The 24,791-nt window shown below is 53.5% G+C and overlaps 1 protein-coding gene across 1 annotated transcript in view; it reads right to left on the bottom strand.

Moving 5' to 3' along the window:
• SH2D4A (SH2 domain containing 4A) overlaps positions 1–24,791 on the bottom strand; it is a 164,918-nt gene that overhangs the window by 51,233 nt on the left and 88,894 nt on the right. The window contains exon 5 of the mRNA XM_075337814.1: positions 5,359–5,448. Coding sequence (XP_075193929.1) covers positions 5,359–5,448 — 90 coding nt within the window. The remainder of the gene's footprint in view (positions 1–5,358; positions 5,449–24,791) is intronic.

Genomic DNA, 24,791 nt, shown 5'->3' with positions numbered 1-24,791 from the left:
TTTGTGTGAATGTTTGTGCTAGTCTTACCTGTTAGACCAGTTTTTACAAGTAGCCAAAACCTGCAGTGCCAAAAAAATTGAGTCTCAGAGGCGTCATTGAAATTTATTATCATGAATTAGAGTGAAAACATCTGATGTATGCCACTATATGTACATTGCAAAAAAACGTATAATGCACAGGAAAGCATAATGAACAGGGCTTTACTAAATACTAAAAAAGCATGCTGATATTTACCAGCGTAGCTTATGACAAAAGGACACTTTTTTGGTATACACTGGGTGCATCAGGGTTTATGGAGAGGGATAGAGAGCACTGGGGAATGCTGGAGGGGCACAGAGCACTGGGAGACGCTGGAGGTGCGCAGAGAGCACTGGGGGACGTTGGGCGCATAGCCAGACCTGGGGTACGCTGGGGGCACAGAGAGCACTAGGGGAATAGCCAGACCTGGGGGATGCTTGGGGCACAAAGAACAATGGGGGTACAGAGAACACTGGGAGATGTGACGTGCCCACGGGGTCGGGGGTCACTCGTCGCCGGGCCGTGATGCTTCTCCTGGGACGCTGTGGTGGCCTTGCATGGTTCCGTGACCCCGGGTGTCAATAAAAGGCTTTGGGATGGAGATGATGGGGGTAGTTATTCGTAATGCCACCTGTGGTGTGCAGCCAATATCAGCCGCCACTGCGGGACATCTCTGCTAGGGTGGATGACAATGCAGCTCAGATGGTTTAGCTCTCCACAGGCAGAGCTGTGGCTCCAGGGAGGATGATGGGGATGGTAGTCTCTCAGATGCTGACAGCGCTGGGGATGCGATGGCAATAACAGGTCGACACAAGTGGTGCAGTTCAAGGTTTCTTTACTCACTGCTCACACATGCAGTCGTCGGAAGGTGCCGATCCCCACTGTGATGGTCTCCAGCCGATCCCGATCCCGGATACTTCGGAGGTCGTGACCGGCGGTCCCTTCTGTTAGGGGCACTTTGCACACTGCGACATCGCAGGTGCGATGTCGGTGGGGTCAAATTGAAAATGACGCACTTCCGGCATCGCATGCGACATCGCAGTGTGTAAAGGCTGGATGATACGATTAACGAGCGCAAAAGCGTCGTAATCGTATCATCGGTGCAGCGTCGGCGTAATCCATGATTACGCTGACGCGACGGTCCGATGTTGTTCCTCGCTCCTGCGGCATCACACATCGCTGTGTGTGAAGTCGCAGGAGCGAGGAACGTCTCCTACCGGCCTCACTGCGGCTTCCGTAGGATATGCGGAAGGAAGGAGGTGGGCAGGATGTTTACATCCTGCTCATCTCCGCCCCTCCGCTCTGATTGGCTGCCTGCCGTGTGACGTCGCAGTGACGCCGCACGACCCGCCCCCTTAACAAGGAGGCGGGTCGCCGGCCACAGGGACGTCGCACGGCAGGTGAGTGTGTGTGTGAAGCTGGCGTAGCGATAACATTCGCTACGCCAGCTATCACCACATATCGCTGCTGCGACGGGGGCGGGCACTATCGCACTCGGCATCGCAGCATCGGGCTGCGATGTCGTAGTGTGCAAAGCCCGCCTTAGTCTCCTTTCAATAGTCTCCCTCCACCCCAGCTCCTGGGCCATGAAACGGGTCACAGGTGCCTGCTGCACTCCCCGCAAACCCTGGGATTCCCCTTCTTTTCCTAAGAACCCGGGTCGAACCTTCAGCTTCAGACCACGGGCCCCGAACTGTTCATTGTCTCCTGCTCTTCCCAAGTGCAACCTCCCACGGACACTGTCCAGTGCAGACTCCTTATCGTGTGTCGGATGGTTCCTAACTTCCCCCTGTGGAAGTCTCACCAGGTTCCTGACTGGTGGGGATGAGGTCCCATACCTTGTGAATGCTACCCCAGCTCCTACCCTAGCCCGGTCCCAGTGACAGAACCCCCCTGTTATGTATTGGTTGTGGTTGTTACCGGGGATGACCTTCTCCGCATCCGAGATGAATACTGCACCTTAAGTGAGGTGCAGTACCCTGTGGCGCCTGAAGCCGCAGGGGCTCCACAGATACTCTTTCCGTGCAGTGTAATCAGTTCTGGTCCCCTGGCTTGTCACTCTTTCGACCTCAGCTGCCCTCTGCCAGCGTTCCCTTCTCTCCACTTCGACCTCTGCCTCCCATTGTTCCTGCTCCCGGGGGGTAGCGGGTCGAGTTACCACCACCGCATACCACCCCTTGCAGCACTGCAGCCTTAAGAAGGTGATTCTTTTGCCCATCTAGAGGGTCCGCAGTCTAGACGGGAGGGTCGGCAAGTAAACCATAGCCCGGTTCGCGTATACCTAGTCCCCAGTGTACTCTTCCTCAACGAGCTCCTACCCCGTTGACAGGTTAAACGTGATGACCAAGCTCGAGGAGCACTGCTCACCAAATTCACCGGCCTTGGGACCCTCCATGACTGACCCAGCACACAACCTGCTTCTTCGCCATCTCTCAGCAAATGGCGTTGGCCAGAATGGTGACGCGTACTTCCTTCTACGCAGGGCCCGCCTCTTCCGGGGCCAGCACCCTGCCACATCACCCATCCATCTTCCTGGCCACCATGCCTCCGGTTCCCACTGGATCTTACTCACCAGTAGGCATTTCTTCCATGGCTGCATCCCTCTCACCCGGACGCATTCTCCCTTAGGACGGATCTCTTCTTCAACACCTCCCCTCTTTAAGGCTGCCACACGTACATACTGGGTACGTTTTCACGCCACTAAGCGCCGTCGCTTCCCACGTTGGGCCGGGTCTCTCTCCCTCTGGTCACTCACCACCATCTTGGGGCCTGCAGTGCCATCCGCTATCTTGGGTTTCAATATTTCTACATCACAGTCCTTTATATCACCATCTGTTAGGTCGCCATTCACTTGCAGCGCCTCTTGTGAGCGTTGCTGTTCTGACGCTCCACTTCCAGCGTCATGGGTATTTTCATCCCCGCTTCCATGCGAGGAACTGTTATCCTCCCGACTACACCACAATGAAGGACCAGCCAGGGGCTCTGCCAAGGCTGAGGGTTGTAGTAGGTGTGGTATCCCCGACCGGCTCACTTCATGAAAAAGGGATGAGGGTTGCAGGGGCGGGAGGAGGATGCCAGCCCCCAGGGATGCTGAGGAGTTTACCTCTGGATTAGTACACAGTCCCGATAAAGAAGAGGCAGACTCCGGTTTTTCATTAAGCATCCTCTCTTTATTTGGTGTTAGACATCTTCTTCCTCTGAGACAGGGCACTTCTTCTTTCCCAGACACATGCATTTTCTTACTATTCTTACTATCCCATTTGTCAGAGCTTTCCATCGGCTTTCTGGTTTACCAGTCCCTTTCCCTGCGAAATCGGGTGCTCTGACCATGCTGACCTCCCTCTTTACGGGGAACCTCTCAGCAACATCATTTCCTGCCACTCCTCAAACAACCGGCGACCTTCTCTCCTTCAGGACTCGACTGTCTTCCACTCCATATTGCTCTGCAGCCTCCTGCTTCCTTGTCTGCTTCACTACTTTCTCGTCTCCTTCCTTCTCTAACTAGCCACCCATATGTTTCTGTAGCGCCCCTGCGCCCCTCAGGGCACTACTAGGTACTGCATCATGACTAAGATGCAGGGCCTACCCCCAGGGACCTGGAAGATTAGTGCCGGTACCATCAAAACACATAACATCCCCAGTTTCCCACTCCCCATTAGGGATGACTGACTAGTCCAGGACCCAATGGATGGCCACCTAGAGGCGGAGCCGGTACGGTCCACTAGAAGGCAACCCGGTGGGAGGGAATGACCAGACTCAAACAGACACTCAGACAAGGGAGTCCCATAGTGACAGTTGAAGGGGACGGACATGTCTCCAGACGGGGTTGTGTAACGGTGACCCAGGTGGCAAGGAAAGTGGTTGCAAGGGATGGTACAGCCAGGTACCTCTGGAACCAGAGCACCAATGGGGCACAGGGCCCTAGGTCATGCGACTACTTCAGGCAACCTGACAAATACCTGCACAGTGAGGGGACCTTCATGGACCTCACTGACACAAGAATCTGAGTGCACCAGCAGTAAAGATTGAGTCAGGGACTGGAACAGAACACCGACCCTACAGGGTTCTCACTGCCTGCCGTACGGATGAGAGACTGCTAAAAGACAGTAAGGGACCCACAAACGCTCCAGGCTACGGTGCCGGGTAAAGATGTCACCACACCGGCACTGGGACAAAAGGGACCAGGGGTCTGAACCAGCTGTCCTCAGGGCCACAGCTCCATCTTATAGTGAGTAAACAGAAGTTGCACTACATCCCCACTGTGTGGTCTCCCTTCTTTCTGCGACGGACCCCTCCACTTACTCCCTGGGGACCAGGCCTACTTGCAGAGGGCCTACCATCCAGGCTGCCACCACAATCAGCTCCAGAGGTAATAGACGATGCAGCGGCGGTTCCATCACCATAACCGCAACCCGCAAGTGGCGTCACAATACAAACTCTTTAATATTCCCCTGTATATACTCCCCATTAAAAAGCGTCCCAGGGTCACGTAACCATTATACAACCGTGACACAGCATCCTCGTACATATATGGCCTGGGTCCTAGTACCCCATAGCCCTGGGTGATACATTTCTCTCACCAAAGAGGCCAGGTTGTCGGGGAGGTTAGTGAGGCTGCTGTCACTCCTTTAGGCTGAGGCCACACGGGGATTACTGCGTGTTCTCGCATGACACTTGGCTCATGCTCGTAGCACAGCGGGAGCCGAGTGTCATGCCAGTTTCATGCGACTGTGGTCCAATTGTGTGATCAGACCACAGTTGCGGAGGCGGGGGGGTCGGCACTGCGGAGGGGAGGGCCAACACTGCAGAGGAGATGGAGGGATTATCTCCCTATCTCCTCTGTTGCCGGCTGATGCTAGAATCGCACTGCTCTCGCGTTACATCGGTGTAACATGGGAGCAATGCGATGTTTCTCTCGCCCCATAGACTTGAATGGGAGCGAGTGGAACAAAATCGCATACCACTTGCAGCATGCTGGGACTGTTGTCTCGGTCCGATTAGGGCTGAGAAAATAATCTCAGTGTACATATGGGTGGGGTTATACAGAGCTCAGAAATCAGAAACTGGTAGAGCTACATCAGATGTAAAAGTAATATTATCAAAATGACAGCAAAGAGCCCAATAAATGATACATCACTGGGATCTCAGATGGGGTAGCAAAAATCTCGTGACAGACTTCATTAGAAAGTACATAGAAATTATACTTTCCATAAGATTGTAAAAACTATAATTATGACATATTGTATAAGTATATTCAACATATATTTATATATATCTTATATGACAGCATTATATTTTGAGAAGCCATTCATTAGGTTTGACTTTGAAAGTGGTCTTACCTGTAGCACCCCACGTTTTATACACTGTCTTGTAGAGGATTCTAGTAGTATATCTTGAATAGTTCTTGTTTTTGGTGTTTCTGTGATGGACTAGGAAAGAAATCAAATATACCATTTATGATCAAGTACTGTATATTGTGTTAACCACCACAGCCAATAACACATGCAAACACACTACCCCACATGCAATAAATAAGACTAGACAAAAAGTTACATAAACCACACCCAGAGATACACCAATTCGTTTGGTTAAAGGGGTTTATAATTATTCCCTATAAATTAGATTAGGGGTCCGACAGCTAGTACCCCACCAACCCTGAGATCCAGAGCTTAAAAGAGCTTTGTGTGAATGTAGAGCTTGTTGACCATGTGCACCTCCATGCATTCTCTATGGGAACGCGGGCAATAGCTGATCGGCTCATTCCGCTGGTCTTTGGCTCTACCATTAGAAATTAAAGGTGTGGCGGTGCACATGATCAGCCACTACTCCATTCACATGGGGCTCTTTAGACCTCCGAAATCTCAGGATTGGTGGAGGTTCCAGCAGACACATTCCCAGAGATCGGGAAGTTATTCCCCTAACTTGTCGATAGTTGAGCTTCTTCCTATATTGTAGTGTACGTCAATAATACAGTCAGATTCAATCATCCCTGGAACCTATAACAGATATGAAATTCACAATTTAATCTAACTTTCATTTTCCACTACCACCTGATATAGGAAACTATTTCAGGTTGTAAAATGTGATTTCAACATTTATACTATTCAAAGTACAATTTTGTAATATGTGGACGGCGAGTGTAAGGGCTCATACACACTTCAGTTTTTGTCGTACTTTTTTATTTTAGACAGAGCATATCAACATTAATTTTCGGTTATCCATAGTCCTCCAAAAGGAGGAGAAATGGCCTGTTTTGGTCTGATTTGCAGATCAAAGTGAGTGGGAAAAAAAGCAGATAGCTCTCAGATGCCACCCGCATGTCATCCAAATGCTATCCATTGTTTTTATATGAGCAAAATAGATAACACTCGAATTGTGAAAATTAACTCATGGACCTACAATTCTTACCATATTATATTGTGATAATATAAAATAGTTTAAAAATGAAAGCACAGGGTTTTGTGACATCATCAGTATAAAACACAGCATATAACCAACTGCAGCCAACTACTGTGACATCAAGATAAGACAAAGCCAATAAATAAAAAGAAAAACCATGTGATATTACCACAATAGAACACAGCCCAATTTTTAAGTCTCAAAGAATAGAAAAGTCATCAAAAAAGGTTAGAGCTTATTCATGAAGGCATAGCCATTGTGTCATCATTGCATTAGTGCACTGCTGTAAAGCAAGATACAACATATTGTAACTAGTGATGAGTGGACTCGCAGATAACCGTGAAAGGCTGATCCCGGTGATCCGGTTTCTAAAATCTGGTCCCGGGACGGATTCTGGTCACCATATAAGTCTATAGGGACTAGAATCCTGTGATTAAAAATGGTGGTAGAAAGGACAGGGGGATAGGAGCAGGCACGCTGTACTTACTGAGACACCAGCACGGCTGTACGCTGCTCCCAGGCCGTGCATTCACTTTCGGTGTTGCACATTAGGCTCATTTTATATGCACTGCTTTCACCACACACCGGCGCCTGTGATTAGTTGCAGTCAGAAGTGCCCCCACCCTGAGTGGCAGCATGTCAGCTGATGGCAACCAATCACAGGCGCCAGGACGGCCGGTGGGCAGGGAAAGGAGAGCAACTGTCTGCGGGTTAGTATTGAGGTATAAAATAAATAAAATAATTGTCATAAGGTCCCCTCGTATTATGATACTCAGGACACATAAAGCCTACGGCTACAGGCTGTAGCCCCCAGCCGTGTGCCTATCTTGGCTGTGTATCAAAATAAGAGGAACCGCATGCAGATTTTTTTTTATTACTTAAGTAAATAATTTTTAAAAAAATGACATGCAGTCCACCCAATTTTGATACCCAGCTATGATAAAGCCCAACAGCTGGGGGCTGCTATTCTCAGATTGGGGAGTCCCATGGTTATTGGCATCACCTAGGCTAAGAATAGCAGCCTACCACACCAGGGCAATTAGGAAGAGCTGGGTAAAGCATCTAATGGATATGACAATTCCGAGGTGGCTGTAAACTGCTATTCTTAGCCTGGGGGTCCCAATAACTATGGGACTCCCCAGGCTAAGAATACCAGACCCCAGCTGTTGGGCTTTATCATGGCTGGGTATCAAAATTAGGGGGACCGCACGCCATTTTTTAAAATTATTTATTTAAATAAAAAACAAACAAAAAAAAAAAAAAAACAAAGCCGCATACAGTTCCTCTTATTTTAATACACAGCCAAGATAGGCGCAGTGCTGGGGACTGCAGCCTGTAGTCATATGTTTATCTGTGCTGGGTATCATAATATGGAGGGGCACTCTGCCTATTGCTTTATTTATTTATTTTTATACCACGAAACTGACACGCTGGCAGTTGCACTGCTTTTCTCGCTCACCGGCCATCCTGGCTCCTGTGATTGGTTGCGGACAGATGCTGTCACACAGGCTGGGCGGCGCTTCTGACGGCAACCAATCACAGATGCCAGGATACCTGGTGGGCTGGAAAAGCAGTGCATATGGATGAGCAATGATGAGCGGCCCAAGAAGTGAAGGAGAGGCCGCCGGAGCAGTGAACAGCCACGCAGGTGCAGTGTACAGCTGCGTCGGAGCCTCCGTAAGTATGAAGCACTAGATTCATTCTTATTTTCTTTTTTTTTCCCTTATTTTTTTCAATGACCGGATCCGTTCAATATCTGGAATCCCGGGCCCCGGTTCGGGACCCGAGCACCTTTAAAACTGCGCGGATCCAGATTTTTACAGTCCGGATCTGCACATCCCTAAATGTAACATCATTCATTAGGGCATAACCTAGGAATTCCTGCAAATTGTATTGTATCATCATGACACTAAAAAACAGCCTAAGGTTGTTCACTATGGCAACGTCCTAAAAATAAAGCACAGCCCAAGAATTTAGATACTTTTCTGACATTATCACAAAAAGTCACAGGTAAGGAAAAAAAACACAACTGCAAAATTGTCACAACGAAATACAACCTATATAAACCCATTATATTGTACAATCATCAAATAGAACATAACTTAAAGGGAACCTGTCACCAGTTTTGGGGCCTATAAGCTGCGGCCACCACCAGTGGGCTCATATATACAGCATTCTAACATGCTGTATATAAGAGCCCAGGTCACTGTGTAGAATGTAAAAAACACTTTATAATTCTCACCTAGAAGGTTGCTCCCTTGCACAACAGTCGGATGGGTGGCACCGTTCTCTAGGACAGGCGCCTCCTCTTTCGGCCATCTTGGTCTATCTTCTTCTGAAGCCGGCGTGCATGACGCGTCCTACGTCATACACACTCGCCGGCACTGAGGTCCTGCGCAAGCGCACTTTGATCTGCCCTGCTCAGGGGAGATCAAAGTATTTTAGGAGGTAGTTTCATAAAGAATTTGATGGCAGAAAATTGCAGTTAAAGTGGTTGTCCACTACTCACACCACCATTTCTCAATTCCTGATTCTTGATTTGTCTGAATGAGGGGAAAGTGAAGCCAGCACTGTTTGGCTGCAGGGATCATGTTACATAACAATGCTACATGATCACTGGGAGAGTAAGTGCAGACACCACTGAAATAGTGTGGTGTCCTGGCAAAACCAGGTAGTCACAGTTAGGCCCCCGCATTACACCGTTCCCTCACTAAGAAACACACAGCCAACCAGAAACCCTAGTCACCACCCCTTAGGGAAAGATAGACACACCAGTGAGCGTGACCAGGCGGTTGGGACACGCCCACCAGGGGGTCCAGACAGCCTGGGGCGGGAAAAACAGGAGATCAGTTTAGATCAGGCTGTAGTTCAGTTTGGAGAGGAGTGTGGGCTGGAGCTCTGGTGCCACTGGCTAGGAGGCAGGCAGTGGTCTCCGTGAGCAGGAGATGGGAAGACGGCTCGACAGAACCGAGGTGAACCAGGGCAGGGTTGTAGCCTGCCAGTACTGACACGGGGAACCGACCCGGAAACCATAGCACAAAGGGGGGTACTCGGACCCTGAAGCCAGGACCGGAACCAAGCAGAACTGGTTAATTAACCGACTGAGGCCAGGACTAGAGGTCCTGTCCCACCCAAAGTCTTTCATAGAAGACAACAGCCCACCGATTAGGGATAAGAGGTCACCGCCAGGGCCCATAGATCCCACGGGCCAGCGTCTGCGGGCACGGCTCCTTAGGCCACATCCAGTCGGGAGCAGACTCCTGAGTTTCACACTAGGAAAGTCCACCTTACACAAAGTAGTGTAGGAAAAGGATAAAGACCCCCAGCCGGGTGGGGAACCCGAACGCAACCGGCCACGACACCGGCCACCATCACCTTGGTTTACCAGAGACTTGTGTGTTTTACTAACAATGAGTACACCAGCACTCCCTGCGGTCACCATCCCCTGCACTGAGCCACCGGGTCCCGGGGCCATGGAGAGGTTAACAACTTGCTGCACAACATCTACCCCGGGTGCCCCATAACAGCAGCGGTGGTGTCCCACCTCACCACATACCGTGGGTGGCGTCACAAACTTACTACGGCCTAGCCCTTACATCTACGTCCCCCCATTTATTCGGCATGTCCGCGAGACCCCCGGGTCCGGAGACCCTCAAGCCACCACCCCTGAAGGCCCGGATCCGAGCAGCGCCGGCTGGTGGCACGGGGGCGGCACACCCCAAAACTTGGCGTCACGAACAAGATACTTACCCATCCACTTACCTTGTGGAAGTGCGCCTTGTATTGGACAGTCAGCGGTGATCCGTTGCCAAATTTTCAGAAGTCTCCATTTTGCTGCCATTTTGGGCGTGAAAACTACAGCCCTGCGTCTTCTTCCCTGAGAAAAGGGCGCAAAAGCCGAAGCCCAGCTCCCTGGGAACGTGGCCGGAAAGCGAGCCCGGAAGTCGAAAAAAGAAGTGCCGGTAAAAGACCAAGGGGGGGCGGGTGAAGATTCTGCAACATGTGACTGAGCAGATAAAGGGCAGGGACTCCAGGACCCTGCCACCCTTCTTGTTCCTGAATACCACCAATCGTGCACCATGGCCGACCCATCTGGCAAGCCCATAGCGAAGGAGCCTGTGCCCGGAACAGCTGACTGGGTGGGAGCCCAGACGGAGTGTATGTGCCGCCGGATCCAGGCACAGGTGAGCTTTCTGCTCCAGAGATGGACAGCCGAGATGGCGGAGTTGGCCGCAGCCGTTCGGGCCCGTGAAGTGGAGGCAGCCTCGGAGGAGCGGGTAAGCGACCCACGCCCCTATGTCCCCCAGAGACTGGCCGACCAGGCTGAGGGACCCGGTCTGCCTCTGCCTTCCTCGCCGCCCATACCTGCTGCTGACCCTCCGCTCAGTCCGCTGCCACCAACACCGGCAGCGGTACCCTTCCGTCGGCCCGCGAGGACCAGCCAGAGGAAGCCGCCAGCAGCAAGCCTGTCACCACCCCGGCACCAGTACCGGCTCCACGTCAGCCCAACACCTGGAAGATGCCCCGTCTAACCTTGGACCCGACAGCGATCCCAGTCCCGGAAGGAGCCACGCCCGAGACGACAACGGTCCCCGACCGGAAGCCAGTAAAATCACAGATGCCAGGATACCTGGTGGGCTGGAAAAGCAGTGCATATGGATGAGCAATGATGAGCGGCCCAAGAAGTGAAGGAGAGGCCGCCGGAGCAGTGAACAGCCACGCAGGTGCAGTGTACAGCTGCGTCGGAGCCTCCGTAAGTATGAAGCACTAGATTCATTCTTATTTTCTTTTTTTTTCCCTTATTTTTTTCAATGACCGGATCCGTTCAATATCTGGAATCTCGGGCCCCGGTTCGGGACCCGAGCACCTTTAAAACTGCGCGGATCCAGATTTTTACAGTCTGGATCTGCACATCCCTAAATGTAACATCATTCATTAGGGCATAACCTAGGAATTCCTGCAAATTGTAATGTATCATCATGACACTAAAAAACAGCCTAAGGTTGTTCACTATGGCAACGTCCTAAAAATAAAGCACAGCCCAAGAATTTAGATACTTTTCTGACATTATCACAAAAAGTCACAGGTAAGGAAAAAAAACACAACTGCAAAATTGTCACAACGAAATACAACCTATATAAACCCATTATATTGTACAATCATCAAATAGAACATAACTTAAAGGGAACCTGTCACCAGTTTTGGGGCCTATAAGCTGCGGCCACCACCAGTGGGCTCATATATACAGCATTCTAACATGCTGTATATAAGAGCCCAGGTCACTGTGTAGAATGTAAAAAACACTTTATAATTCTCACCTAGAAGGTTGCTCCCTTGCACAACAGTCGGATGGGTGGCACCGTTCTCTAGGACAGGCGCCTCCTCTTTCGGCCATCTTGGTCTATCTTCTTCTGAAGCCGGCGTGCATGACGCGTCCTACGTCATACACACTCGCCGGCACTGAGGTCCTGCGCAAGCGCACTTTGATCTGCCCTGCTCAGGGGAGATCAAAGTATTTTAGGAGGTAGTTTCATAAAGAATTTGATGGCAGAAAATTGCAGTTAAAGTGGTTGTCCACTACTCACACCACCATTTCTCAATTCCTGATTCTTGATTTGTCTGAATGAGGGGAAAGTGAAGCCAGCACTGTTTGGCTGCAGGGATCATGTTACATAACAATGCTACATGATCACTGGGAGAGTAAGTGCAGACACCACTGAAATAGTGTGGTGTCCTGGCAAAACCAGGTAGTCACAGTTAGGCCCCCGCATTACACCGTTCCCTCACTAAGAAACACACAGCCAACCAGAAACCCTAGTCACCACCCCTTAGGGAAAGATAGACACACCAGTGAGCGTGACCAGGCGGTTGGGACACGCCCACCAGGGGGTCCAGACAGCCTGGGGCGGGAAAAACAGGAGATCAGTTTAGATCAGGCTGTAGTTCAGTTTGGAGAGGAGTGTGGGCTGGAGCTCTGGTGCCACTGGCTAGGAGGCAGACAGTGGTCTCCGTGAGCAGGAGATGGGAAGACGGCTCGACAGAACCGAGGTGAACCAGGGCAGGGTTGTAGCCTGCCAGTACTGACACGGGGAACCGACCCGGAAACCATAGCACAAAGGGGGGTACTCGGACCCTGAAGCCAGGACCGGAACCAAGCAGAACTAGTTAATTAACCGACTGAGGCCAGGACTAGAGGTCCTGTCCCACCCAAAGTCTTTCATAGAAGACAACAGCCCACCGATTAGGGATAAGAGGTCACCGCCAGGGCCCATAGATCCCACGGGCCAGCGTCTGCGGGCACGGCTCCTTAGGCCACATCCAGTCGGGAGCAGACTCCTGAGTTTCACACTAGGAAAGTCCACCTTACACAAAGTAGTGTAGGAAAAGGATAAAGACCCCCAGCCGGGTGGGGAACCCGAACGCAACCGGCCACGACACCGGCCACCATCACCTTGGTTTACCAGAGACTTGTGTGTTTTACTAACAATGAGTACACCAGCACTCCCTGCGGTCACCATCCCCTGCACTGAGCCACCGGGTCCCGGGGCCATGGAGAGGTTAACAACTTGCTGCACAACATCTACCCCGGGTGCCCCATAACAGCAGCGGTGGTGTCCCACCTCACCACATACCGTGGGTGGCGTCACAAACTTACTACGGCCTAACCCGTACATCTACGTCCCCCCATTTATTCGGCATGTCCGCGAGACCCCCGGGTCCGGAGACCCTCAAGCCACCACCCCTGAAGGCCCGGATCCGAGCAGCGCCGGCTGGTGGCACGGGGGCGGCACACCCCAAAACTTGGCGTCACGAACAGGATACTTACCCATCCACTTACCTTGTGGAAGTGCGCCTTGTATTGGACAGTCAGCGGTGATCCGTTGCCAAATTTTCAGAAGTCTCCATTTTGCTGCCATTTTGGGCGTGAAAACTACAGCCCTGCGTCTTCTTCCCTGAGAAAAGGGCGCGAAAGCCGAAGCCCAGCTCCCTGGGAACGCGGCCGGAAAGCGAGCCCGGAAGTCGAAAAAAGAAGTGCCGGTAAAAGACCAAGGGGGGCGGGTGAAGATTCTGCAACATGTGACTGAGCAGATAAAGGGCAGGGACTCCAGGACCCTGCCACCCTTCTTGTTCCTGAATACCACCAATCGTGCACCATGGCCGACCCGTCTGGCAAGCCCATAGCGAAGGAGCCTGTGCCCGGAACAGCCGACTGGGTGGGAGCCCAGACGGAGTGTATGTGCCGGATCCAGGCACAGGTGAGCTTTCTGCTCCAGAGATGGACAGCCGAGATGGCGGAGTTGGCCGCAGCCGTTCGGGCCCGTGAAGTGGAGGCAGCCTCGGAGGAGCGGGTAAGCGACCCACGCCCCTATGTCCCCCATGTCCCCTATGTCCCCCAGGGACTGGCCGACCAGGCTGAGGGACCCGGTCTGCCTCTGCCTTCCTCGCCGCCCATACCTGCTGCTGACCCTCCGCTCAGTCCGCTGCCACCAACACCGGCAGCGGTACCCTTCCGTCGGCCCGCGAGGACCAGCCAGAGGAAGCCGCCAGCAGCAAGCCTGTCACCGCCCCGGCACCAGTACCGGCTCCACGTCAGCCCAACACCTGGAAGATGCCCCGTCTAACCTTGGACCCGACAGCGATCCCAGTCCCGGAAGGAGCCACGCCCGAGACGACAACGGTCCCCGACCGGAAGCCAGTAAAGCAGGCAACGCTAGCCGCTCCCAGATTCCCGGCCTCGGCTGAGGAGCAGCGGGGATGGAGCTGCAAGGCAGCAGAGCAGGCCACGTCACAGTGGGGTCCCCCATTGCCAAAGGTGCCGGTCGTAGCCGGCATGGAGAAACTCCGACTGGGCCCAGCCCCCGCGCAGGTTGAACCGGAGCAGGCAGCTGATACTCTGTACTGGGAGCGGCAGTGGCACCAGCTGGGAAAGGAGCTCACCGCCCGGGAGAAACGGAAGGCGGAGTTCCTGTCCTGGACCTACACAGAAAAAGACAATCTGAGGAATGCCACTATCCGGGTGAGGGGTCCGACGTATGAAGGCCAGGTCCGGCATTTTGACCCCCAAAAGGGATGGGGGTTTATATATACGAGCCGGGCATGGAGGCCAAGATATTCGTGTCCCGGAGGGACGTGGCCCCTCATCTGCACGTCGGCCACCCCGACCGGGACTTGGAGCCCGGGGAGCTAGTGACCTACACCCGGCACTGCGGAGAGAGGGGGTGGTTTGCCATCCGACATTCTGCCATCCGACATTCTGACATCAGAAGGAGGGTGAGAATTGGTGCCCAGCTGCACATCCACCCCTCTCCGCCACTCTCCAGTCCCGAGTATGAAGATGTTTAGGTAGCGGTTCCCGGCTACCTCCCCTGCAAAGTGCTCGTTGGGACCGTCTGTTGATCCCGTTACAGTTATAACCCCCATTTACAAAGACAATGGCTTTGAACTTGTGAGCCAGCCCATAAACTTTTGGGTTTTGTAGATAGCCCCTGACTAACCTTCTCATCAAGCCGCAGTCTCTGGAGAGGCTGATTGGAGGATGGGTCTGCGGTAGAGTCGGCCGAGGCCCTGTCACCAGCAAAACCATTGACTACCCTCCGGGTCAGGGGTCCCCTGGACGTGGGGTCCCTTTAAAGGACTGCCGGGTAAGGAACTTTTTACTCGGCCCATTTGGGCAACACCCGGACCTACCCTGGACTTGGGCAGGGGGTGCCAACCTGTGTTTTAGAGGTGACATCAGGGCTAGGTTGTTTTGGGTGGGTGAGGTGAGAAGGACCTGGTTCGTCCCGTCCCGGTTTTTATATGTGCAACATTAAAGTTACATGCCTCCCGCAAGGGAAGAAAACAAAATATGCTTATTGTAAATATGTTATTATACTTGTAACTGTTCATCTTTTTATCTTTTCCAGTTAAATAAATGGTGGTGGACATGGATGGTCTGTGTTTAACCAAGGGGGGAATGTGACGCCCTGGCAAAACCAGGTAGTCACAGTTAGGCCCCCGCATTACACCGTTCCCTCACTAGGAAACACACAGCCAACCAGAAACCCTAGTCACCCCCTCTTAGGGAAAGATAGACACACCAGTGGGCGTGACCAGGCGGTTGGGACACACTCACCAGGGGGTCCAGACAGCCCGGGGCAGGAAAAACAGGAGATCAATTTAGATCAGGCTGAAGTTCAGTTTGGAGAGGAGTGTGGGCTGGAGCTAAGTGTAGCTCCAGCAAGGAAGTTCAAGTTGAAGGGTAGGAGCCCTGGTGCTACTGGCTAGGAGGCAGACGGTGGTCTCCGTCAGCAGAAGATGGGAAGATGGCTCGGCAGAACCGAGATGAACCGGGAGAGGGTTGTAGCCCGCTGGTACCGACACAGGGAACCGACCCGGAAACCGTAGCACAAAGGGGGGTACTTGGACCCTGAAGCCAGGACCGGAACCAAGCGGAACTGATTAATTAACCGATTGAGGCCAGGACTAGAGGTCCTGTCCCACCCAAAGTCCCTCATAGAAGACAACAGCCCACTGATTAGGGATAAGTGGTCACCGCCAGGGCCCATAGATCCCACGGGCCAGCGTCTGCAGGCACGGCTCCTTAGGCAACATCCAGCCGGGCGCGGACTCCTGAGTTTCACACTAGGATGTCCACCTTACACAAAGCAGTGCAGGAAAAGGATAGAGACCACCAGCCGGGTGGGGGACCCGAACGCAACCGGCAGAGGCACCGGCTACCATCACCTTGGTTTACCAGAGACTTGTGTGTTTTACTAACAGTGAGTACACCAGCACCCCCTCCGGTCGCCATCCCCTGCACTGAGCCACTGGGTCCCGGGGCCACCATCCCTGTCCACGGAGAGGTTAACAACTTGCTGCACAACATCCCCCCGGGTGCCCCATAACAGCAACGGTGGTGTCCCACCTCACCACACACCGTGGGTGGCGTCACGAACTTACTACGGCCTAGCTCGTACAACTACGTCCCCCCATTAATTCGGCGTGTCCGTGAGACCCCCGGGTCCGGAGACCCTCGAGCCACCACCCCTGAAGGCCTGGATCCGAGCAGCACTGGCTACTGCCATGGGGGCGGCACAATAGTGCTGACACCAAAGCTGACTATAAGGCCTCGGTTCCACTTGCATTTTGCACAAACCAGTGCAATCCAATAAAACATCGGACTGCACTCGCACCAGTGCAACACTATGGCACAGTGTCCATTTGCGATTGATTTCTCATGCTATAGCGGCATGAGAAATGAATCCCAGCTTGCTACGTTTGGCAGCAAGTCTAGGCACACATGCACCCATACATGTCTATGGGTGCGTGTGAAACAGCGCACTTCATTCGCATGTCATCCAACCGCAGTGCGATTTACACACAGACAGACCGCGGAGGAAATGGGGAGAAAGTGCTCCCTCCCTCTTCTTCGCAGCTGTGATCCAATCTGAAGACCAGATCACAGTTGCATGACCCTTGGCTTACACTCGCAGCAGTGGGTCATTAGCATATTGCTTCCGATGCTTTCGCATCGGAAGCTATGCACAGATGGAACTATTAAAAAGGAGTTGTCCGAGTACTGGACAACCCCTTTAAAAATTGAAGTGCACAAAAACTGTGTGACTTTTTGGAAGCTAGTAAACCTTAGCTTTCAATGTGAAGCCTAGCACAGCCTCATCTTGATTGTTAAGCCCTTAAGGAATGGGCGATTTCTCATTTTTGCGCTTTCATTTTTCCTTCCTTTATTCCAAGAGCCATAACTTTTTTATTTTTCAGTCAATATATCCATGTGAGGGTTTGTTTTTTTGCGGGATGAGTTGTACTTTTCAATGTCACCATCCAATTTATCATATGATGTAATGATAAGCAGGAAAAAATTCCAAGTGTGGCGAAAAAGCAAGAAAAGTTAATTTCTTTTTTCTGCCATTAATTTTGTCAAAAAACTGACCTGGCAGTATGATTTTTCAGGTCAGTTTGATTCGGTTAATTCAAGCACGTCCTCGAGCTTTCAAAGGGTAACACAGGTTAACATTTTTTTAATTTGAGATTTGTAAAACAGTAAACATGCTTCCCGAGCAGGGGAGGCACTTTCTTAAACGTTTCAAACTGGAGTACCCCCCCCATCAACAACCACCCAAAGGTCCTGGTCCGAAAACCCCTAGGAGGAATGTCACCGATTTCCATGGTGACTGGGTCTCGGCCGCCTCTGCCGAAGACCCTTCCTACGACCTTTTCCTCTCCTTACTGGTGGTGTCAAGGAGGGTCCTTTTTGGCAAAGTTGTACTCTGGTAGTAGGCACAACTGGTACAACTTCTGTACAGGTAAAGTTTTTGACTGCTGCCAGTCCTGCAGTCTGGGTCCATTTTTATTAGCAATATATTCAAACCATAGCTGAAAATTGGTGAAAGGCAACATCAACATTTTTCGCACATTATCAACGGAAACCAAAAAACTTTTTCCGTAGCACAACAGGTTACAGCTACCAGGGAACTGGAAAGGGGCCCTCTGGATCAACTGGCCTCCTGGAATCAGCACTCTGGGTTTGGGTGCACTGGTCCTGCGCACCTCTACTGCCTCCTTGTGGCAGGTGGGGAATTAGTACTGTTGCAGGAGCGGGGGCTGGTGGTTCTGCAGCGATCTCTGTTGGACATACTTCTACATCCAGGGCGTACCAGCCCCGCTCCCCATAGTGGCGGGTGTAGGTGACCACATCTCCTAGGTGGAGGTCACGACCGGGGTGCCCTTTAGGGAGATGGGGTCTCACATTCCGGCGGGAGACAAAGACTCCCTCCTTCAGACCGGGTTCCGCAATGAAACAACCTCCCCTTTTCAGGCTGAACTGCTCCCCTACCCCCCAGTACAGCAGTCCCCTTGCCCTGTACCTGGCACGCCACAGGCGCTGTTTCTCCTGGAGGTCTCTGTCCCCCACCTGCGCCCGCTGGGCCTCCCGATGCTCCTGCTCCTGGACCAGCTTGGTGATCATGGCCTGGCATACCCCACAGGTATCCTCCTCAACATTAGACTGCTCCCAGGTAGCAATTTCTGTTTGAATCCTGTTCGTGATGCCACAAAAAGCTGTGACGCCCCAGGGCTATAGGGTACTTGGTCCTGGGTGAGGTATTGCTGGGGAGATATCACTGGGTGGCCGTTGCCCGGTTCTGTGACCCTGGGGGTCGCTTTTAAAAGGAGTAATATTTACAGGGGAGATTAAATAAAAGTTTTCGTCGTGACGCCACTTGCGGGTTGTGGTTATGGAGATAGAACCTGGTTCTCCCATTACTGCTGGTGCCCCCGGACGTCTAAGGTCAGTGACGTCCTGGATGGTCCCCTCACTGTGCAGATTTTATCAGGTCTGCTTGTAGCATTTTGCCTGACCTAGGGCTCTGTACCCTGTCGGTGCTAAGGTTCTGGGAGTACTTTGCCGTACTCCACCGGCAACCACACGCCTGGGCACTCAGGTCACCGTCACATTCCCGTGTCAGTCCAGTTATATCCGTTCTCTCTCACTTCTACTTACTAAGTGTCTGTCCCCTCCCATCTGGTTGTTGTCTAGTGGACTGGATCAGCTCCACCCCTGGGTGACCATCCATTGGGTCCAATTCTAGTCTGTCACCAGTCTGTGGATGGAGGAAAACTGGGATTATAATTTGTTTTGCTGTTGCCGGCACTGGTCTTCCAGGTCCCTGGAGGTAGGCCCCGCTTCTTGACAGGATGCGGTACCTTGCAGTGCCCTGATAGGTTCAAGGGTGCTACACTTGTACTGTACATCGCAGCATTCTGGACGCAGTAAAAACATGCTACATCGAAAACACTGAACCCTGATCGTGGGCATGCAGCCTGAAGGGCACATGTTTCCTATGCATGCCAGCCACAGGCTTTCATAGGAGTACTGAGATGACAGATACAGGGGTCATGACAACTAGTCAGTGTTTCGCCAACGTGTCGCGGGAATACCGATGAGGGTTCAGAACAATGCACTTCCCCCCGCCAGCGCATGATATATGCCACTGTCAGAGATTGAAAGAGGCATTTAACAGCAGGACCGATCCACATGCGGCTGTTAGAGGCAGCCTTCATCTGCTGGGAAATATGCGGGCTCAGGGTGTGAGTCCGCATCAATGGCAAATAAATGACTCATCACATACATAGCATGTCATGGGTCGTTATGGAGTTAAGTGGCATACATTTTATCAGAAATGTACTCCAGTCCATGCCTACATTTTCTGATGCATTTAACAAGTACATGAAAAATGCACCAAATTCATTAAAAGGCCCATATCTCCTAATGATTGGACACATCTTAGGCAGAGTTTCACATGTACAGTAATCATGTGTTTGAAAGAGATCCAGCAGCAGTTATCTTAGAAAGACAAAAGAGCCATGAAGACACAACTTTTTTGTCCAGCTTAAACAACGGGTTGCAAATAGTTTTTTGTTGTTTTTTTTAAACATTGAAGTCTATGGAAAATAGATCCATTAAATAGACATTCATTTTTCTTACATTTGAAACAAATCTGTTTATTGCTTACTGGATCCATGTCATGACTTATTAATGGTCATGTGAACTTTAGGGTCCCATCCCTCAGACTAATGTTGACCGATATCAACAAGTTCGGCACGTGGTCTAACGTGTATGGGGGGTGCTGGCTGACATAGTTGAGAGAGCTATCCATCTCGCTTGTCTGATTTTGGACTTTTAATCACATCTATATATATAATTGCCTTATTCTGTCTGTCTGTCTGTCTGTCTTGCTCCAAAATTGTGTCCTTACGGTGACACAAAGCGGATTGCCCGCTGGCCTCGCCATGGCCCCGCCCCCCCCGCACGGATTGGTCGCGCGCCCTGGCTCCCCCCACACAGATTGGCCGGCCGCTCGCACAGGCTCCGCCCCCCACACGGATTGGCCTCTCGCCCCGGCACCCTGCACGTATTGGCAACTCGGCCACGCCCCGCCCCCCTCACGCAATGCACGCTCGCTCTGGCCCCGCCTCCCGCACGCATCCCCCGAACTGACACGGAGACACGACTCCCAGGTGAGTACTGTACCCCCGGGAGCCCACATCAGCATACGCCGCCAACCCAGCCGACACAAACCCTCGCATTGCTGGGGTTTCCCGCCGTATGCTGGTGTGGGCTCCCGTGCGAATGGGGGACGGGATGCGCTGGTAACCATGGTAGCATAGTTACCAGCGCATCAAGGTCCTGCAGCGGCGGAACATCCACACGCACACACATAACAACTGACACACACATACACACACACACATCAGATCACACTCACTCTCACACACACCTCACACACACATCAGATCGCATCCACACACTCACAGCATCCGGAGATATCGCTTGCTTCTCGGCCGCGATACTGTGCTGCAGTGAGCTTCCAGGACCTGCCGGAGGATCACATGGCCAGAAGCATGTGGTATCTCCGGATGTTGTGAGTGAGCGCGTATGTGCAATATCGTCAATGTGTGTGTGTGTGAGTGTATGCGATCGGGTGTGTGTGAGTGTATGCGATCGGGTGTGTGTGAGTGTATGCGATCGGGTGTGTGTGAGTGTATGCGATCGGGTGTGTGTGAGTGTATGCGATCGGGTATGTGTGAGTGTATGCGATCGGGTGTGTGTGAGTGTATGCGATCGGGTGGGTGTGAGTGTATGTGATCGTGTGTGTGTGTGTGTGTGTGTGAGTATGCGATCGGATCTGTGAGTGTTGGCAGAGGAGCACGGCGTGCTGGAGGAGGCTGGGAGGAGAGAGGCTGATCCTGGGGAAGGCTGGGAGGGGGAGGCTGATGTTGGGGGAGGCTGGGAGGGTGTAGGCTGATGATGGGGGAGGCTGATGCTGGGGGTGGCTGGGAGGAGAGAGGCTGATCCTGGGGAAGGCTGGGAGGGGGAGGCTGATGCTGGGGAGGCTGGGAGGAGAGAGGCTGATGATGGGGGAGGCTGATGCTGGGGGTGGCTGGGATGAGAGAGGCTGATGCTGGGGGAGGCTGATGCTGGGGGAGGCTGGAAGGAGAGAGGCTGATGCTGGGGGAGGCTGATGCTGGGGGAGGCTGGAAGGAGAGAGGCTGATGCTGGGGGAGGCTGATGCTGGAGGTGGCTGGGATGAGAGAGGCTGATGCTGGGGGAGGCTGATGCTGGGGGAGGCTGGAAGGAGAGAGGCTGATGCTGGGGGAGGCTGATGCTGGGGGAGGCTGGGAGGGGGAGGCTGATGCTGGGGGAGGATTGGAGGAGAGAGGCTGATGCTGGGGGAGGCTGATGCTGGGGGAGGCTGGAAGGAGAGAGGCTGATGCTGGGGGAGGCTGATGCTGGGGGAGGCTGGGAGGGGGAGGCTGATGCTAGGGGAGGCTGGGAGGAGAGAGGCTGATGCTGGAGGAGGCTGGGAGGAGAGAGGCTGATGCTGGGGGAGGCTGGGAGGAGAGAGGCTGATGCTGGGGGAGGCTGGGAGGCGGAGGCTGATGCTGGGGGAGGCTGGGAGGCGGAGATTGATGCTGGGGGAGGCTGATGCTGGGGGAGGCTGGAAGGAGAGAGGCTGATGCTGGGGGAGGCTGATGCTGGGGGAGGCTGGGAGGGGGAGGCTGATGCTGGGGGAGGCTGGGAGGAGGGAGGCTGGGAGGAGAGAGGCTGATGCTGGGGGAGGCTGATGCTGGGGTTGGCTGGAAGGAGAGAGGCTGATGCTGGGGGAGGCTGGAAGGAGAGAGGCTGATCCTGGGGAAGGCTGGGAAGAGGGAGGCTGGGAGGAGAGAGGCTGATCCTGGGGAAGGCTGGGAGGAGGGAGGCTGGGAGGAGAGAGGCTGATGCTGGGGGAGGCTGATGCTGGGGGAGGCTGGAAGGAGAGAGGCTGATGCTGGGGGAGGCTGATGATGGGGGAGGCTGGGAGGGGGAGGCTGGGAGGAGAGAGGCTGATGCTGGGCTAGGCTGGGAGGAGGGAGGCTGGGAGGGGGGAGGCTGAGAGAAGAGAGGCTGATGCTGGGGGAGGCTGAGGCTGGGAGGAGAGAGGCTGATGCTGGGGACAGAGAGGCTGATGCTGGGAGGAGAGAGGCTGATGCTGGGAGGATAGAGGCTGATGCTGGGAGGAGAGAGGCTGATGCGAGGAGGAGAGAGGCTGATGCCAGGAGGAGAGAGGCTGATGCTGGTGCAGCATAGGGGATGGAGCACGATGGGGAGTGCGCAGCATGGGGGATGGAGCACGTTTGGGAGTGCGCAGCATGACGGATGGAGCACATTTGGGAGTGCGCAGCATGGCGGATGGACGACGTTTGGGAGTGCGCAGCATGGCGGATGGACGACGTTTGGGAGTGCGCAGCATGGCGGATGGAGCATGTTTGGGAGTGCGCAGCATGGCGGATGGAGCACGTTTGGGAGTGCGCAGCATGGCGGATGGAGCACGTTTGGGAGTGCGCAGCATGACGGATGGACCACGTTTGGGAGTGCGCAGCATGGCGGATGGAGCACGTTTGGGAGTGCGCAGCATGGCAGATGGAGCACGTTTGGGAGTGCACAGCATGGCGGATGGAGCACGATGGGGGGTGCGCAGCATGGGGGATGGAGCACGATGGGAGGTGCACACCTCCCCCCAACACACACACACACAACACACCACACACACACTGGGAACCACAAACACCGCCCTACACAGACACCCACACACACAGACAACGCTGCACACACACAACACCCAACACACAAACACAGCGGCATACATAAATATACGTACATACCACGCAACACACACACATTGCACAAAACATACCTCCCCCCAAAACACACCACACCCACACAAACCGCGCAACACACACACACAACGCTACAGACACACAGCGCTCCACAAACAACGCAACACACGCAACACACATACAACATCGCTCTCACCCCCCGCCACACCCAGACAACACCCAGAACATGTACAGCGCCCTACACAAACACTTGGTAACTACACACAACAACATCTATATATATATATATATCTATATATATAATTGCCTTATTCTGTCTGTCTGTCTGTCTGTCTTGCTCCAAAATTGTGTCCTTACGGTGACACAAAGCGGATTGGCCGCTGGCCTCGCCATGGCCCCGCCCCCCCGCACGGATTGGTCACGCGCCCTGGCTCCCCCCCACACGGATTGGCCGGCCGCTCGCACAGGCTCCGCCCCCCACACGGATTGGCCTCTCGCCCCGGCACCCTGCACGTATTGGCAACTCGGCCACGCCCCGCCCCCCTCACGCAATGCATGCTCGCTCTGGCCCCGCCCCCCGCACGCATCCCCCCGAACTGACACGGAGACACGACTCCCAGGTGAGTACTGTACCCCCGGGAGCCCACACCAGCATACGCCGCCAACCCAGCCGACACAAACCCTCGCATTGCTGGGGTTTGCCGCCGTATGCTGGTGTGGGCTCCCGTGCGAGTGGGGGACGGGATGCGCTGGTAACCATGGTAGCATAGTTACCAGCGCATCAAGGTCCTGCAGCGGCGGAACATCCACACGCACACACATAACAACAGACACACACACACATACACACACATCAGATCACACTCACTCTCACACACACCTCACACACACATCAGATTGCATCCACACACTCACAGCATCCGGAGATATCGCTTGCTTCTCGGCCGCGATACTGTGCTGCAGTGAGCTTCAAGGACCTGCCGGAGGATCACATGGCCAAAAGCATGTGGTATCTCCGGATGTTGTGAGTGAGCGCGTATGTGCAATATCGTCAATGTGTGTGTGTGTGAGTGTATGCGATCGGGTGTGTGTGAGTGTATGCGATCGGGTGTGTGTGAGTGTATGCGATCGGGTGTGTGTGAGTGTATGCGATCGGGTGTGTGTGAGTGTATGCGATCGGGTGTGTGTGAGTGTATGCGATCGGGTGGGTGTGAGTGTATGCGATCGGGTGGGTGTGTGTGTGTGTGAGTATGCGATCGGATCTGTGAGTGTTGGCAGAGGAGCACGGCGTGCTGGAGGAGGCTGGGAGGAGAGAGGCTGATCCTGGGGAAGGCTGGGAGGGGGAGGCTGATGTTGGGGGAGGCTGGGAGGGTGTAGGCTGATGCTGGGGGAGGCTGATGCTGGGGGAGGCTGGGAGGAGAGAGGCTGATGCTGGGGGAGGCTGATGCTGGGGGTGGCTGGGATGAGAGAGGCTGATGTTGGGGGAGGCTGATGCTGGGGGAGGCTGGAAGGAGAGAGGCTGATGCTGGGGGAGGCTGATGCTGGGGGAGGCTGGGAAGAGAGAGGCTGATGCTGGGGGAGGCTGATGCTGGGGGTGGCTGGGCTGAGAGAGGCTGATGCTGGGGGAGGCTGATGCTGGGGGAGGCTGGAAGGAGAGAGGCTGATGCTGGGGAAGGCTGATGCTGGGGGAGGCTGGGAGGGGGAGGCTGATGCTAGG

Source organism: Anomaloglossus baeobatrachus, chromosome 1, assembly GCF_048569485.1.
Source record: "Anomaloglossus baeobatrachus isolate aAnoBae1 chromosome 1, aAnoBae1.hap1, whole genome shotgun sequence".
NCBI lineage: Eukaryota > Metazoa > Chordata > Amphibia > Anura > Aromobatidae > Anomaloglossus > Anomaloglossus baeobatrachus.
Note: the sequence above shows the minus strand (reverse complement) of the source record. Positions and strands in the feature narration are given on the sequence as shown.